The sequence below is a fragment of the Festucalex cinctus genome, chromosome 7 (assembly GCF_051991245.1).
Source record: "Festucalex cinctus isolate MCC-2025b chromosome 7, RoL_Fcin_1.0, whole genome shotgun sequence".
NCBI classification, from domain to species: Eukaryota; Metazoa; Chordata; class Actinopteri; order Syngnathiformes; family Syngnathidae; genus Festucalex; species Festucalex cinctus.
This window is the reverse complement of record NC_135417.1, coordinates 10,210,918-10,228,769: the sequence shown is the minus strand read 5'-3', so window position 1 is coordinate 10,228,769 and position 17,852 is coordinate 10,210,918. Positions and strand designations below refer to the sequence as shown.

Genomic DNA, 17,852 nt, shown 5'->3' with positions numbered 1-17,852 from the left:
GGTTAACTCATTTGCTCCCAAAAACGTTTAAATATGTTCTATTTTAAAAGTTTGAAGTGTCCCAAAGACTTATTTATACGTTTTTTTTGGGGGGTTTGTTTTTTAATGCTAGAGCATACAGAAGGCTTTGATGCAGCCTCTCAACTGCAAAGAACAGTTGACAAAATGGTAGCTATTACATAAATGGCCAGCAGGTGGCAGCAGAGTATAAGACCATGTTGAAAAACGGGCTCAATTACTCACAATTCTAAATAGATTTGTGAATAATTATGAAACTTAATTGCTGCAAAACAGAAAAAGATAGAAATATCTATTTTTTTTCCTGATGAAAGAAGAGACTTAGGTAGGTTCCATGTTTTTATAGCAATAGAACACAATATTATGTGGGCTTTGCAAAATCTGTCCAAATCCAGTAAAACAACGAAGGGGATTTGCTTCTGTGAAAATGTTTAATAAACAGTCATTACTTGAATGCAGAATTTAAATTAATCAGATTAATCGATTGAATAATCGATTCTAAAAACACAGCACTATTTAGGGTAGTTCTGCTCATGTACCTAAAAGCGTATGACACGTGTATATGAGCGGGAAACAAATCCAATTGTATGTAAAAGCATTTCGCTTGCGTACGTGAGTGGGGGGGGGGGGGGGATCATTTGCGCATACGAGAGCATGTAAGTATGTACTGTATGAGAGGTAAACCCGTCTCCCCTCACATTAGCATCGTACAAACATCCTGTCTGCGCTGCGGTCTGCAAGCTTGTGGCAGATTGATGCAAACGCTGACTGACACCATCTGAGGTCAGTCTAGTCGTGCGGTATTTTGGCAACGTGCGCCAGTGGACGCCGGTGTCCAACGCTTGGTCGGCTTGTTTATCCATCTGTCAGGGAAGCACTTGATTTAGGAGCGCAGCACGGGCCAGTGGAGGGAACTTCTAAAATTGTAGGGCACAGCTAAAATTGTCATCAACTCTTATTGGTGGGTTTGTAAAATAAGTCACCATGGTGACGACCGCAATTTACAAACTGAGATGAAACGCGGGAAACACATTTGCATTTTTGTGATTATAACCGGTGCCCATCATGTGAAGAAAGCGACAAAAGGCTCTTAAAGGGGAAGTCGACCCAAAAACACTGATTACTGGTACTATTGTAAATTGTGGAATATGAATTAAGTAGCAAAATGCACCTGTTTTTATCCATCTCAGGGGGCGGCCATTTTGTCACTTGTTGTCAACTGAAAACACTGATCTGCATATATGACTGGATAGCCGATGATAGGCCAAGACTTTTGAGGCCGCCATATTGGTCCTACCAAGAAACGTTTCTCGGACTACGATCGTATACATTTACAATATAAAAATTGGAGAACATTTGAGACAGTACTTAGTACTTCACTCCCAGCCATTCATATGTATATTTGTATCTGCTTCCATTTTGCAGCAACTAGCATTAGGATATAGCTAAGTTTCATTATTATTCACAAACCTGTTGAAAACATTGGAGAAAATAGCTTGTTGCAACATGGCCATGGTTAATTTCTTATACTCTGCTGCCACCTTCTGGCTGTTTTTTTTGTTGTTGTAATAACTACCCTTGCTTTAAGCGACCTCTTCAGGTCAGAAGCTGCATCAAAGCCTTCTGTATGCTCTGGCATTAAAAAGGAAAGAAAAAACAACAACTTATAAATATGTTTTTGGGAGTGAAGGACAAAGTATTAAAAAACGTATTTACACGTTTTTGGGTTTGAATGAGTTAAAAAAAAAAAAAAAAGACAACCATTCAGAGCAAAAATAAATATGTGTATAAATAATACTTATCAGATTTAAATATCCTGACATGGAGCAGCGATGACATCACTGCTTTGTAAGATGAAACGTCCAGTTTGCGTCCCTTCAAGTCACTCGTGTGTGCTCATCACAAGTCTTTGTAAAAGACCTTGGTGAGCGGATATCCCAGAAAGCCTCTCTCGGGAGTCTCCCGCCGTCCGTCCTCATCCGCGTCCTCGTCTTCGGCGTCCTCCCCGGGCTGCAGGTAACCCAGCTTCCTGAAGAAGACCTCGCCCACCTTGGACGGGTACGGCACGTGCGCGTATACTCGGAACGCGCCCGTTTCCCTCTCCTGGTGCTCCAGGCTGTGTACGAAGAGCCTCGCCAGGCCCTCCCGGCGGTACCAGCTGCCCGTCACCAGTCGACAGAACCTCCTGACGCCGGCTCGCCTCTCGCTTTCACGGAAGAGGCAGCCCAGGATTTCGCCCTCGCTCTCCGCCACCCACACCAGCCCCGCGGCCTGCTCCCTCTCCGGCGTGATCGTCTCTGTTGTTGACGCTTCCTTGTCTTTTTCGTTGGCTCCAATTCGGCGTTTTGGCTAAATCAGACGGGGTGGAAAAAAACAACTGCAGTTAATCCCTGATAATGGCGGGAGATATGATATGTTCCAGAAGCAACCGCACTGCCATGTGCATTAGGAGTGTGACGATATATCGATATCGCGATAAATCCTGATACTTTCACTCCTGATAGATTATCGATACGCCAACGGAAGTACCGCGATATTTGTACTTAATATACAGCCACTATAACGGCTCCATTGTTCATTACTTATTGAGCAATTACTTGGCGGGCCACTAGGGGGAGCGCATCATAAGAGTGGCAGGGAAATGTATGGAAGTCTTCAGGCGAAGAAGACTCATCATCTTACTTTTACTTGCCCAAGACATTTATCTGTCTACGTTTCTATAAAAAAAAATAAAAAATAAAAAATAAAAAACAAAAATAATAAAATAAAAAGTGTATTATATCTTCAGTTTTAACATTTTAAAACATGTTTAGAGTTTTGAAGCACACAATTTCTGAGGAATATTAATATTTATTTAATTTAATATTTAACTATCCATCCATTTTCTTAACCACTTTTCCTCACTAGGGTCGTGGGGGTACTGGAGCCTATCCCAGCTGGCTTTGGGCAGTAGGCGGTGTACACCCTGAACTGGTTGCCAGCCAATCCAGGATTTAATATTTAAGTAATTTTATTTATTTACTTTTGCGATGTTACACAACAACAACAAAAATGTGTCACAGTTTAATGAAACAATTGACTATGTAACTGACTGACATGTTGCGTGACAATAGTGTTTAAGAAAGACACAAATTTATTCACAGAAAGTGGTCTCTGTTAAGAAGACATTTATATTTGTTAAAAAAAAAAATACACTAAAGTACTCACTGGGAAGAAGACACCAGTTTTAATATTGCGTTTCAGTGATGGTACAAAAAGAAACTATTTTCTCATTGAAAAGACATCAGTTTACGTCTTGAGTAGTGTTATCGTAGATTGTCGTGGATTTATTACCTGACCAATATATCGATAATCGCGGTATGGTCATATCGTGAGATAATCGTTATCGTGAGCCTTGTATCGTGAGGTACCCAGAGGTTCCCATCCACTAGTCCCAAGTTTACCAATCAACCAACCTTGTTTGTCATGGGTTTCTTGCCACTGATCCTCGAGTAAGGATTCTGTAGAATCTCGTCGTGCGTCCCCCGGAAGCTGCTGCCCACGTAGTCCCAAGAGGGGCGGCTGCAGCCCAGAACGCCCGTGGAGCGCGGTATGGTGATCTTGAGGTAGACGATGAGCAGGAAGACGGGAATGGCGAGGGCCAGGATGAAGGAGTGAATGAGGCATCGCAGGGCGGATGAAAAGACGGCCAGGATGAAAAGGCAGAGCGGACGAGTGAGGATGTGCAGGATGAGGCGGTTTTCCATGCCCTCGCAGCCCTCCTGCAGCAAATTCACACAGTTGAAAGATTTAGACACAGTCGCCACAATTTAAGCACGTTCAATGAGGCTTCTATCATCTTTGTTGTTTGAACAAACCTTAATGAGAGCTTTGACCATCTCAACGTCATCTTCCCTCATCCTCCTCAGCACCACTTGATCCAGGTCCAACCTCACCATGATTACTTGGATTTTGTGTTCCACTTACTTGGACACCACATCCACTAACCCTACAAAAAGGTATTCAGGTTAAGGTGACAAACAATTTTCACTGTATACAATGCAGAATGAACTGTTGGTAGCATTTCATTAGACGTTCACTAGTCTGCACCTCATCGCCACATTCTGCACTGCATTGTTACTTATTATGCATCATTTATTAATACACCTTATCTCTCTACCAAACGACAATATGTGTTTTTTTTTTTTTTGTTGCACTGTGGTTACTGACCATTTAAGGCGAAGTATGCAGTCGACGTGATTTATGGTTGCTATTCAGACGAAACCCTGACAGCCCAACTTACCTTCTTCACGCACGGTGCAAAATACGTTGGCAAAAAAAAATAAAAAATGGAGAAAATATGTATTTAATGTTGGAAAGTCTGCGGAGCGTTGCGTTTGTTTGAATGACCGCAGTAGACTAGCCGTAAACGTGCTATTCTGGATGCACGCTTGTGCGTCTTAATTTAGCTGTAGCGTTTACAACATGGAGGCTTACGTCGTTTGCGTACGTACATTACGCAATGCGTGGATTTTACGTGAATGGCTAACGCTACGAAAAGTACAGTGGCTGTTCATTTAAACAAAAAAATGTAAAAGAAGCACACCGTATACATGATTTAAGTTAATTAATATTTATTATTAAGCTACTATTAACATTGTGAACAAATCGACAATTTACATATAAAAAAAAAAAAAAATCATAATTCTGCTTCTGTCTTTGTCATTTCATCTAATACAATAAGGACTAATCAAAAGTTCATGCCCAGCCTATTTGAATGTATAACATTTCTAATATGTGGCACCGTGGCATTACAACACATTTCCCCCCCCCTAACTGCATGCTATCAGTTTCAGGAGATTGAAAGTAAAGTGCTAGTAAAGTGAGGCGCCCGTCCATTCATTCACTGACAGGTTACTACATCTTCAATTTACACATACGCTACTCAAAAAAAAAAAAACAAAAAAAAAAAAAAAAGTTGGGGATATTGGGTGAAATTTCAGGATGTAATGAGAGTGTGTTCATGCTATGAGAAAATATTCTAGGGGAGAAACAAACCAACTAGTCCGCCCTCCAATAGCCATTTTACGATCAGGGACTATAAATTAGATATTATATAAATACAAATTTGCCATTAATTTTTTGCCATTTTTTTTTTAACTACAATCACTCTAAATTCATCCACTAGTACATATTGAATTATAAATATAGTTCGGTGTTGTTGTAAAACACCATTCTATTTATTCTATATACTGTGTTTTTATGACTTTGGCAATGGCTGGAGCGCACCACCTCTGCCTCGCAACCACGAAATGGGAAAGGGATCATGGAGCAACACATTGAAGTTTGAAAAAAAAAAAGAAAGAAAGAAAGAAAGTTGTTTCTTCCTCGGTTGTTCAGGTGTTTCCAGTGCACCGCTGTTGATATAGCGCCTCCATAATGGCGCAACACTGCAACTGCAGTTAAAATGCGTTCCTGCCGAGCTCAATCAACACAGCTGCAGTGCTACGTTGAGCGATATCAGCGGCTCGAGCTGGATGGGGTGGCGAGCAAATTAGGTGGAGGTGGCCGCCTCTGGATTTTGTACACAGGAAAAACCCTGTATGCATTTAAGCGTTTGAGAAGGTCAAATTAAATTCATCTGTAAAGTTTCTAGTGCACTTTAGGTTCTGACATTTCAACCGAAAGCCCAATTGCCCCAACTTCTTGTGAGCAGTGTATTTTGATTAGCATCTCTTAGCTAGCTGTCCATTTCCGATTGCATGTCCTTCCGATGTTTGTACCTCTGCATCACCCGAACAATTTTCTTTGGAAGACTTTTCCTCTGCGTCTTCACGTCCACCTTCCAATTTCCCATCGCTGCTTTGTGAAAAGTCCGCCTCAACTACCCTCTCCATCCGTTCCTCAGTTAAGTTGCTGGTGCTCACCTCGATGATGACAATTCCGTCCCCCCCTTCCAGTTGGAAGATACCCCCGGCACCGGCTGCGCCGCTGCAGTCTCGGCCGTCCTCTCCCATCATGGCCCCCTCGCGTTCTATCAAAGCTATCATCTGCACGCCCTCCTCGGCTTCTTGCGCCATCTTGCTCTCGTTGCCGACTTCGAACACCACGCCCTGGCCGTGGAGTGGCACCAGACCTTGAGCAGAAGCGCAGGACATCGGCAAGCCGTCGTCGCGCTCTCGAGACTCGTCATTCTCCTGTTCCTCGGCGTGAAAATGGAAGACGAAGGAGCGACCCTGGCCGCACTCCCCTTCTACCGATTGGCTCTCACCTGCCTTCTCCCCGCCCCACTCCCGCAGAAGTGACATCATCCCGCTTTTATCTCCCGCCTTGTCCGCGTCCCCTCGCGCGTTTGCCTCGAACTGCAGCACGAGCGACTTTTCCTCCCCGCCCGGTCCCGTCCCGGCCGCCTCTTCCGACGAGACGTCCCTTTCTTCAAACTGCAACACGTACGACTCGCCTCCCTCGTCAACGTTCAGACCCTCCTTCGCCTGCCCCTCGTTATCGAAACAGAAAACAAACTGCTTCTCCGTCAAGGTCCTCGCCGAATTTATTTCGCTCAACTCCGTCTGGGCGTTATTGCCGCGAGTTGTGGGAAGTGAAGTTGAAACGCTGGCTTGGGTGCTGGATGCCACATCGGCGGAAGACGAGCTGCTTTGGAAAGGAGCGGCCGACTGTGATGAGCCTGAATTGGTGGCGGTACAACCGGGCTGCGATTCGCTGGCCGCGTTACCGTTAGCCACACCCGCGTTCGGCGTCTCCGCTAATTTCGGAAGAGCGGTTTTTGGTTTGCGGCCCCGTCTGCCCCGTGCAGTCCGGTTGCTCTTCCCTAAAATGGGCCTACGGAGTAAAGAGTCGGCCGGGAGGGGGGCGACAGCGGTGTTTGCATCCTTATTGGTTACGACGACGCGGGTGTGCTGGTGTTGTGGCGATACGGCCGGAAACGGGGCGACCTGAGCGTGCGTTCGGCTGTTGAACGTTTGCAGAGTCTGAAAAACGGGGACACTCGCCGGCTCCGGGGCGGCTGGAGGCTGGTCGGCTGTGGGCACCAGGATCAAACTGGACTGAGAGCCGTTGGTGGAGGGGCACTGGAGCAGGTAGAAATTCTGCGGCTGGGCTGGAGGAGGAGGCGGCGGCGGCGGCGGCGGAGGAGCTGGTGGCGCTGCGGGACCCGACAAAGGGATGAGCTGCAAGCCGCTGGCGGTCTGGATCATGAAGTAGTTCTGCGAGGTGTTGACGGGGATGTTGAGAGCCGGCTGGGACACGATCAGGCCGCCGTCGTCGCCCGACGCTTCCAAGGTGATGGGGTTGAGGAGCGTGGTGGTGGTGGTGACCCCGCCCACGCTGGCCTTCACCGACACGCCGTCGCGGCGCGCGCCCTCGGGGGAGGGCAGCGGGAGGGCGCCGCCGTGCGTTCGGACGTGCCGCTGCAGGTACGCGTGCATGACGAAGGCTTTGGAGCAGTACGGGCACTTGAAGTCCTTCTGCGGGGAATGCGTGCGAAGGTGGAGCTGGAGGTTGGAGGAGTGCGTGAAGCACTTGTTGCAGTGGGAGCAGCGGAAGGGTCTCTCGCCCGAGTGGGTGCGTTCGTGCTGTGGGGAAAAGTTCGAGGGGGGAAATTTGAGCACACAGTAGATAGAAGCGAAGCAATGGCAAAGAAAAAGGCATTATCTAGTAAATAAAGATAGTCAAACTTTGCTTCTTAACTTTATCCTGCTTGTATTATGCGTGTGTTCAGCAAGGTTCTGGATAAATATGAAATTTTATTTTATGAACCCCAACTGTGGATTTTATGAGGAAACATGACATCTAAGTTACAGAGAGTGTAACAAGCATTAAAGCGAAAGTCAAATTTAAACATTTCTTGACAATAATATATGTGACCTCACTAGTCAAAACATGCCATTCGGATTAATATTAGATTTGTGAAATATGAGTTAAGCAGCAAAATCCCGCCGTTTTTATCCACGTCGGAGGCGGCCATTATGCCACGTGTTGTCGACTGAAGATGACATCACAGTTGCTCAGGCAACGACCAATCACAGCTCAGCTGTTTTCTGAAACTGAACTGTGATTGGTTGTTACCTGAGCTACTGTGATGTCATTTTCACTCGACAGCCAGTGGCAAAATGGCCGCCTTCTGATACTTATAAAAAGACTGCTAGATTTTGCTGCTTAACTGATATTCCACTAATGCAATATTAACGAAAATACCATATTTAGATATTGTGAAGAAAACGTATTTGGGTTGACTTCCCCTTTAAGTGTCCTCAAGTGGAAAAGCAAGTAAACTGAACTAGAAAGTTGCCGCAACATGGTCACGTTAAACGCAGCGATTTGAACGTCACGCCGACCTGTTTGAGGTTTGACGTCTGCGAGAAGGATTTGGAGCAGATGGCGCAGACGTGGGGCCGCAGTCCCGAGTGCATCTGACTGTGCCTGCGCAGGCAGCTGGTGTTCTTGAAGGACTTGCCGCACTCCTTGCACACGTACGGCCTCTCGCCCGTGTGCTGCCGCAGGTGGTACTGGTAATGTGAACTCCACTTGAACGTCTGAGCGCAGTGAGGGCACTGGAACGCCCGCACACCTGTGTGCACCTGGGCAAGAGAGGAATGTGCATAGTGCATACATACATATCATCAAAACTAGTGCTGTCAAAATAGAATATTTTTTAGAATTGATTAATCTATCGATTATTTAATCGACTAATTGGACTCATTTTAATTTTGCATTAAAGTGTATTACAATTTTTTTCCCTGATTACTGTTACTATTTAACCAGTGATTGGTAGTTATTTCGTACTCGTATAGTTTGTAAAAAAAAAAAAACATGTTTGCAAAGATCTTATTTTGATGAAACACAGAAGATAAATCACTATTTTTTCACGAAGCACTACAGAAATCAGTCAACAATTAGTGGTGATATGCTGAAATCGGAAGATTTGGAAAAATGTAAATTAAAAAATGGCTCCAAATGATAGGGATGTAATGATAACGGCAATATCGTGATATCGCGATATTAAAACTGCCACAATATATCGTCGTCATGTCACGATAGTAAAAGCAGCACATCTGTTTAAAAAAAAAAAAAAAGTCGGGTTGATTCCCAGTGGTGCAGTTCGAGCACCCTCTGGTGGCTAGTTTTTTAGTGCAGTTTAATTTTCACAAGGCATGTTTTGGCCCTTTTTTAAAATCCACACTAATGGTCAGAACAAAGGGAACATAATCTGCTTGTGAACCACTTTAATATGTGGAGGACCTCAATTATTATTATTATTGCCTTAATATGAAGTGTTAGTAGAGATTTTAAGATGTTGTTATGCATTGCTGTAGTGTACAAAAGCGAAATATTGTGTTTTTTAACTCCGTCACTGCCAGCCCAATTAATTTTTTTTTAACGTTTATATCCGTCAATGGCACTGAATGCGTTAAGTGTCAGCTCTTTTTTTTTGTTTTTTTTTGTTTGTATTGCTAACCTCCCCACAATATCATGATAATTATCATATCGTGACCTTCATATCGTGATATCATCCATCCATCCATTTTCTTGACCGCTTATTCCTCACAAGGGTCACGGGGGGTGCTGGAGCCTATCTCAGCTGGCTTTGGGCAGTAGGCGGGGTAGACCCTGAACTTGTTGTGATTATATTGTATCTTAAAATAGTTGTCGATTAATTTGAGCATCACTCGATTAATTTTGACAGCTCTAACCAAAGCACATGAACAATGTTTTTTTTTTGTTTTTTTTGCTTACCCGCTGGTGGATGGAGAGCAGCGAGGACCTCTTGAAACTCTTTCCACACTCTGTGCAGCGGTAGGGTCTCTCCCCAGTGTGATCCCTCATGTGGTACTTGAGCCCCGATGACCCTTTGAAGGCTTTTCCGCACTCTGAACAGCGATATGGCCGCTCTGTACGAAAGGCAAGAAAAGCACGGTGGGAATTTCCATCCATGCTGGAATGTATCGAGCAACAAGCTCCGCTGTCTTCGTCATCTTTTACACGACTGCACGTCTGTGTGCACCTCATCAAGCTCATCATAATTCCGATTTACCTCCCGCGGTGGCGTTCTTGCACCCGCCGCCCTTTTTGGAGTTTTTGGCCAGCTTGACGGGCAGTTCCTCCTGCTCCTCGCTCATGGCCATGACGCTGGCGTGAATCTCCCGCTTTCCCTCCTGCTGCTTGTCGGGAGAAGAAGGCAGCGGGAGGGACAAGGAGAGGGAAGGCGGGCACACGATCTCGGCTTCCGCCTCGGCCAGGAGACGTTGCTCGGGGGTGTGCGAGTGCTGGTGGGTGAGGAGCGAGGACAGCAGCGGGAAGGAGCGGTCGCAGGCGGAGCAGCTGAACTGCGAACGGGACTGGGAAGAGAGGGAGTGCATCTGGGCGTGCAAGCAGAGATGAGTTGAGGAATCAGTCGTTAAAACGCTACATATCGCTGTTGGTATGCAAATAAACAAGGCGGTGCTGTAATTTGTAGAGCGCTGTTGGTAGTTGTGAAGTGATTCTCACCAGTGACACGTGTCTATTGAGGCCTCCGCTGGTCTTGAAAGACTTATTGCAGTAGCCACACGACGGCCCTGCCCATGTGGTTGGCGCTTCTGGCGGAGCACTCTTGGAGCTCTGAATCACCTTGCTGAAGCTCTGCAGGAGGTCAAACTGGGCCTGGGTGGCGTCCACACTCTTGTGGAGCGACCCAAAACAAGAGTCAACAAGAGTACACTTTGTATGTGAAGTTACAGGTTGATTCTGTATGTGCTAAAGTTAGGAAGCAGTTTCAAGGTTAACATTAGCGCGCGAATTACCGTTATATCGTGGATGGTGTGACATATTATGTTATCATTAGCATTAAGATGGCGGATTTCCGTTTAAAAATGACATTTTTTTGGTCAAACACTTTCATGTTTAACTCATTCACTTCCAGCCATTTTCACAGAAGCAACCCGCCTTCACTCCCGGCTGTTTTGCTGGATTTTGACTGATTTTGCAAGGCCCACAGAAAATTGTGTTCTATTGCTATAAAAACCCAGAACCTACCAAAAGAGAGTCTCTCTTCTGTCATCAAGAAAAAAAAAAGGATATTTCTATCTGTTTCCGTTTTGCAGCACTTACCATTAGAATATAGCTAGGTTTCATCATTATTCACAAAATTATTTAGAATTGTGAGTAATTTAGCTTTTTTTTTTCTTTTTTAAACACTGGTTGATCTCCTTTACTCTGCTGCCATCTGCTGGCCGGTCGTGTAATAACTACCATTTCTTCAACCGTTTGTTGCAGTTGAGAGGCTGCATCAAAGCCTTCTGTATGCTCTAGCATAAAATAACCTTAAAAAAACAACAACTTATAAATACGTCTTTGGGACACTTAAAACATTTAAACTAGAACGTATTTATACATCTTTGGGAGCAAATGAGTTCAAGTGCGCGGGACATACAGTATATATTTTTTTTCCTCAAATTGTAATGCTGTATAAAACAATGCTCTGAAAATCTTCCCGGCGGGGCCAGCGCCACTGACAGATCGTGAAAACGGCATCGGGCCACATGTCCTTTGGCCCTCAACAAGAACAGTGGCAAGCCTTGCTATCTGAAAAGTGCACTTGTGGTTTTTCTCCAGATTCTTTTTTTTTTTTTTTTTTTTGGATTATGCCGTCACGTTAGGTTGGTTATGGTTTATCGGTATCGGTTGAAAATAGCATCATTGTGCATCCCTACTGATTACTATTTATTTACCAGTGATTGATGTTTATTTCATACTTCATATTTGTATAGTGACTTAAAAAAAAAAGGGGGGGGGGGGGGTGATGTATTATGTTAGCGGTTTGGTCATTGTTTTCCAAAGTAAGGACTACAGAAATCAGTGAACAATTATGCTGAAATCAGAGGATTTGGACAATTTATATTGGGCTCTTCATATCGGAGATTTGAGCACAAGAGAGTACGTCTCGAATATCACAGCATGTTCCTAGCTGAGGCTGACTTTTTTTTTTTTTTTTTTTTTTTAAATCACTTACTGAACCGTTTCCGTCAGCTGGGTCCGTAAGTCCAAGCAGCACCTCTGCCGTACGTCCGCTCTCAGCCGCCGCGGTCGTCTCGACCACCTCCTCAAAGTCAGTAAGCAGGTGTCTGGTCCCGACCAACTCCTCCTCCACCTCCGGCGCCGCGCCCGGCCCCCGCCTCCCCGACGGAGCCGTGTTCCGCCGGCGCCATGTGAATGGACTGGTGCTCCTCCAGCTGGGTCCGCGTGGCAAACGTGTGGGTGCAGCTGCCGCAGCTGTAGAGCAGCAGGCTGGCGCCCGTGTCCGTGCTCAGGTGCACCTCCGTCCCGATGGCCCGGGACGAGCCGGCGCTCTCCCCCGACGGGGTGAGGCCGAGCCGGGGGAGCAGGCTCGCCTCCCGGCCGGACGACGCGGCGGCGGCGGACAGGAAGACCTCTTCCATCCCCACCCCGACGCCGTCGCCCCCGTCCTGACTCACGTATCCCACCATGGCCGTCAGCATGGACGCGGCTTCGTCCTCCGAGCCCACCACCACCACCTCCACCAGGTCGCGGCCCCGCCCTCCGTCTCCCCCGCCCTTGCCCTCCCTGCCGTGCGAGTTCTTGTGCAGCGCCAGGTTGGACGAGTGCGTGAAGCTGCGTCCGCACTCGCCGCACACGTAGGGCCTCTCGCCCGTGTGTATCCGCATGTGCTGCCGCAGGTTGGTGGACTGGGTGAAGGATTTGTTGCACACGCTGCAGGTGTACGGCTTGAGACCCAGGTGGACGTTCTTGTGCCGCCGCAGGCTGCTGGAGTTCTTGAAGGCCTTGGGGCAGGTGTCGCATGGGTACGGGCACTCGCCGGTGTGCTGGCGCAGGTGGTACTGGTAATGCGAACTCCATTTGAAAGTCAGGGGGCAATACGGACACAAGAATGTTCGGACGCCTGTGTGGACACTCTGATGCACCTGTTGATGGAGAACAAATAGAACGACGTTCGATATTTTTTTGAGCCCAAACAATTGCAGCTGTAATTATAAAAATACTTAGGTTTCCCAACTATTAAAATACAGTAGCGTATCGGTCATGACCTGGAGAAGAGAGGAGCGCTTGAAGGCTTTGCCACAATCTTGACATTTGTAAGGCTTCTCTCCCGAGTGAGACCTGAAAAGAAAAAAAGAAACCGCAGTGTAATATAATAGGGTTGTAACTAGGGGTGTGAATTGCCTAGTACCTGACGATTCGATTCGTATCACGATTCACAGGTCACGATTCGATTCGATACCGATTAATCCCGATACGAATTTATAAGTCGATTGTTGCGATTTTTTTTCATTCAAATTTAGAAAATACTAATCAGTACGCTTGTAGGGTGTAAGATTTATATGAAAATGTATTATTTATTTATCTGAAATTTCAGTCTTATAGAGGTTGTAATCTGTTTCATGTTTGAACAGCATTAAAATAAAATATTAAGGCTTAATGTTCCGTTCATATAACATTCTTCCATGCTCAAGGTGTGAATCCTAACCCGAAGTCAGACGTTTTGTTGAATATTTTTCCATTAAAAATGGAAGTTTAAAAATCGATTCACACACAAAAAAAAAAAAAGAAAAAAAAAAAGGCAATGATAAGACGTTGAATTGGTAAGACTACCGAATGAACAATTCTGAGCTCTTAAAAAAAAAAAATAAAAATAAAAAATAAAAAAAATAAAAAATCGATTTTTTTTTTAAATTGAATCGATTCGAGAATCGCGCGATGTAGTATCGCGATATATCGCCGAATCGATTTTTTTTAACACCCCTAGTTGTAACGATAACGGCAAAATCATGATATCGCAATATTAAAACTGCCACAATATATCGTCAGTCGTCATGTCATGATATTAAAAGCAGCTCATCTGTCAAAAAAAAGTCGTGTTGATTTCTATTTGTGCAGTTCTAGTACCCTCTGGTGGCTAGTTTTTTTTTAGTGCAGTTTAATTTTCACAAGGCATGTTTTGGGCCTCCTATGTTTAAAATCCACGCTAATGGTCAGATAAGAGGAAACGTAATATGCTTGTGAACCGAGTCACTACGTGTAGGAACTCAATGTGTGCTTACATTAGTAAGTGCTTCAATATTTTTTATATGTATTTATATGTCATTTATTTGTAATGTAAAAAAAAAAAATCATAATATTGTGGGGGGGTTTTTTTTAGTATGAGGTCTATTTTGTTTTTTTACAATATTGTGACCTTATTGCCAACCTCCCCACAATATTGTGATAATTATTGTATTGTGACCTTCATATTGTGATATCTGGATATCGTTACATCCCTCCATGTTACATTTTTAGGCATTAATTAGTGTGGTTTTCGTTTTGCTACAGCATATGAGTATACTAAAATATACTTTTTTGTTTTTAATATAATATTGTGCTGTGCTGTGTTCAAGTGTTTGCATATAAAACTGTAAATTAACCACACTCACACACTGAATTATGTGCTATTTTATTCTATTCATACGCGGGATTGCCAAACTATGAGTCTAAGATCTTGCATCTCCACATTATTAACACGCTGCAAAACCATATATTAAAAACAAAACGCATGCAAAACCCGCATGAAACCACATGAAACCTGTCCATCTTGTCCGACGTGTCGAAGGTTCAGTGCTTGAGACAGTGAAACATGATAGGCCACTTGGGGGCTGGAGACCGGTCAAAAGCACGTGATGTGTTTGTTATGTTATTATAAAAATATAAATCTAACCTGCATCAAACGATGTATATGGCACAGTTGCGTGCTGCCACTGATAAACATTGTAAATCTTTCTTTGTTGATCAAAACTGGGTGTTATTGTCCTGCGTTTTGGGTACTGATTTTGTATTAGATCTCAATAAATTGTCCAGGGGTATGTAACATAACGTTATTTTCCCCCCTCATGTCAAGTATGTGTGTACCTTTGATGATAGAGTAACGCAGAGGAGCCCTTAAAGGCCTTGGGACAAAGGTTGCAGCGGTACGGTCTCTCATTGTTGTGGCTCCGTTGGTGGTGCGTGAGCCGGGACGACCACCTGAAGCTCTTGCCGCAGTCCAGACACTGGAAGGGATGCTCGGACTGCTCGGCCTGCTGGGCCGACTCCGACGACGCCTCCATGTCCAGAACCACCTCCACGCTGTCCGCTACGCCTTTGTTGCCCTCCACCAGGTCCTCTCTGTCCCGGTCATCCTCGCCCTCCTCACCTGAGCCCAGGAGGGACGGGAATGGAGAGAGGGAGGCGGAGGACTGTGGAGCCAAGAGTTCTGCTTGGACCACCAGAGTGGCCACAGAATTTGCCATGACAGGTGAGGGTGTGTTCCTTGGATGCAGATCAGTTTTGGAGCATAGTCTTACACTTCATCCAGGCCATCCTTTGTTGTTGCTGTAGTGTTGGAATCCAGTCCCACCACCGGAAGCAGCAGCTGTCACCCCAGCTCCACACAAAGCTGACGTGAAGAAAAAAAATAATAATCCGATGTCACTCTTCACTCGTGGTAAGAATGTACCCTAGTCACACGTTTTCACCCCTCATTTCTGCATTGGAAGCTTTAACTCTCCACTGTCTTTGCTCCCTGTAATTTCCCAGCATATTATTGCTTGCTAGCCATGCACAATCACAACTAGTATCAGACAAAATGTCCTCGCCTAACCCTAAAGCGAAACCTGGTAGCTAAACATAAACACTAAAACTCCCTTTTTTTCTTCTTTACAATGTCAACAAAACAGTCAACGTTACTTACTGGCCCACATTTGGCCCTCGTCTAAGCAGAACAACGTCTATTTAATGTTCGATATTTACATGCATAAACATCGGCTACAAAGCGAAACTCGTCGCGTATCTTGAAGTCCCTGGTAAATGATATTATTGATAATAATACGAATGAGATGCATACCGCAGTGCTAATCCACACAACCTTAACAAAAACAGCACAGACTAACGTTCTCCACCCGAAGCCGCCCTCCAAGAACAACGACGGCGATTGGCCGTTGGATGCAAATGATGAGCTTTTCCGATTGGCTAGTTGAGCGTGTTTGTGCTATATTTTTATTTCATAATATCTGTCATATCATTTGAATGTAGGCGTCATTGTATGTAGGCGTTGTATTCACAATAATGTAAAAGTTAATGTTTTTGTTTTGTCAGTAAAACGCTGGTGATGATTTTGTCCCGTTTAGCTATGGCGCAAAGCCCTCTGGGATATGTAGTGCTCTTGCATGTGCATACCGGAAATTGCATATGACAAACGTTCGAGGCTGTGTTTGGAATAATTCACAATTTCACACATTCCACACTCCCTAGTCACCATAAAGACAATTTTATATTGTGGGTAATATAGTTCAAGGGCCAATTAAATGAAAAATAAAATAAAATAAAAATAAAAACAGTTTTCCAACAGTTTTCGCACGTGCCAATTACGTCATCACTGCCACATTTTCGTCATAGCGGCTGGAGTTCAGTGAGAATATTGAATAAATAGCGTTTTATAACAAAGAGACTGGGGGGTTCAAAGTGTTTGTTACACTGGCATCACCGTGGGTTCTTATGGGTTTAATTATAATAGTATTATATTATCTTACAGTTTGGATTTGAAAATTAGCTATATTTTGATGACGTCAGTCCTGGAACTTTTCTGACACACTTTCTTTGTCCATCTGTGTTGTGGTGTGTTGCTCGACATATATTAAATGTATTTTTGCAACGTAACTCATGTATTAGCGCAATGCATCATGGGATATTTTTTTCTAGTGCCCATCACTACTATTCAAGATACATTGTGAGCTACATTGAGGGGATATGTTCAAAATGGTCTACAAAATGGCAAATTTACTGTGGATATCAAGAGTGGAAATGGAGTTATCCCAAACATAGCCATAAAAACAAACAAAAAAAACAAAAAACCCCGTATCCATCCGTTTTGCACATTCTGTAGTTTTTATTTCACCAAGGCACATATTTCACATTGAGGCCAATCAGTGTCTGGAAGAGGCATCTCGATGTTACAATAATTTAACATATTGTAATTGAAGTGTACACTATTAGAATACAAACTGTATAAAAGTATAAAAAAAAAAAAGAGAGAGAGAGAGAGGAGACTTGCTCCCTTGCAGCACAAAAATAAATAGTTCCACCAAGTTACTTAAATAAATAGCCAATACTGTAACAAATACTAGAAGAGGAATGAACAAAAAATGATAGTGAGGAAATTGATAATCTAAATTATATTGTAGAAAACAACAAAAAATACACAAAGCACTGTACAACAATTTACATTCATGTACAATTATGTACACCTTTACGTAATAAGAGTGTCACAATACATAGTATTTTAAGACCTTTTAGTGTTTAACTTATTTTTTTTTTCTTTTTAAATCCCAAAGCATTGTTTCAAAATCAGACCCCCCACCCACCCTCACTCACTCACTCATTCCAAGACGCTAATCCTACAAGTTTTGTGCAAAGAATCTAATCAGGTCCATCAGTGCTCAACAACGGGGCCCCCCGCAAAACAACTTTACCACATTAGAGACGTCTCCTCACGCCAAGCGTGAGAAACGGGCGTTACAAAAATAGATACTCTGGTACTAAAAAAAAAAAAAAAAAAAGCATTCACGTGTCTTCGACCTCCATTCGGACTTTTGCAGATCACTTGACATGACATAACTGGCACATTGGATGTTTTTTTTGTTTTGTTTTTGTACGTTAAGGGCACTACTTTATGGAAAAACCTTGACTATCTGAGATGTATGCCACATCTCCTGGAATAAAGTCAGATTGATAAATGCAAAAAAAATAAAAATAAAATAATAAAAAATACCAAGAAAAGAAAAGATTCAGGAAGTGCTACCTCGGAGATCAGT

At 44.0% G+C, this 17,852-nt stretch overlaps 2 protein-coding genes across 2 annotated transcripts; both read right to left on the bottom strand.

Annotated features, from left to right (window-relative positions):
• Window positions 1-94: 94 nt before the first annotated feature.
• nat14 (N-acetyltransferase 14 (GCN5-related, putative)) lies at window positions 95-4,482 on the bottom strand. The gene is made up of 4 exons (XM_077527677.1): window positions 4,301-4,482; window positions 3,876-4,006; window positions 3,474-3,779; window positions 95-2,367 (listed from the first exon to the last, which is right to left on the bottom strand). Exons 2-4 carry the CDS (start codon window positions 3,954-3,956, stop codon window positions 1,918-1,920), a joined length of 837 nt encoding a protein of 278 aa, XP_077383803.1. The 5' UTR covers window positions 3,957-4,006; window positions 4,301-4,482; the 3' UTR covers window positions 95-1,917.
• A 127-nt stretch (window positions 4,483-4,609) lies between these two features.
• Window positions 4,610-15,951, bottom strand: znf628 (zinc finger protein 628). Its single transcript, XM_077527091.1, has 9 exons — window positions 15,887-15,951; window positions 14,914-15,439; window positions 13,059-13,131; window positions 12,111-12,935; window positions 10,504-10,674; window positions 10,049-10,373; window positions 9,751-9,905; window positions 8,352-8,594; window positions 4,610-7,589 (listed from the first exon to the last, which is right to left on the bottom strand). Exons 2-9 carry the CDS (start codon window positions 15,291-15,293, stop codon window positions 5,724-5,726), a joined length of 4,038 nt encoding a protein of 1,345 aa, XP_077383217.1. The 5' UTR covers window positions 15,294-15,439; window positions 15,887-15,951; the 3' UTR covers window positions 4,610-5,723.
• Window positions 15,952-17,852: the final 1,901 nt, after the last annotated feature.

What these genes read in the sequence shown, in the direction of transcription:
- znf628 (XM_077527091.1), bottom strand. Translation starts at nt 15,293, where the DNA reads ATGGCAAATTCTGTGGCCACTCTGGTGGTCCAAGCAGAACTCTTGGCT. An exon ending in AGCGCTCCTCTCTTCTCCAG is followed by an intron (nt 12,936 to 13,058) that starts GTCATGACCGAT and finishes CTCCATCAACAG; the next exon opens with GTGCATCAGAGTGTCCACAC. An exon ending in TGCTCTCCATCCACCAGCGG is followed by an intron (nt 8,595 to 9,750) that starts GTAAGCAAAAAA and finishes TCTCTTGCCCAG; the next exon opens with GTGCACACAGGTGTGCGGGC.
- nat14 (XM_077527677.1), bottom strand. Translation starts at nt 3,956, where the DNA reads ATGGTGAGGTTGGACCTGGATCAAGTGGTGCTGAGGAGGATGAGGGAA. An exon ending in TGGTCAAAGCTCTCATTAAG is followed by an intron (nt 3,780 to 3,875) that starts GTTTGTTCAAAC and finishes AATTTGCTGCAG; the next exon opens with GAGGGCTGCGAGGGCATGGA. An exon ending in AGAAACCCATGACAAACAAG is followed by an intron (nt 2,368 to 3,473) that starts GTTGGTTGATTG and finishes CGTCTGATTTAG; the next exon opens with CCAAAACGCCGAATTGGAGC.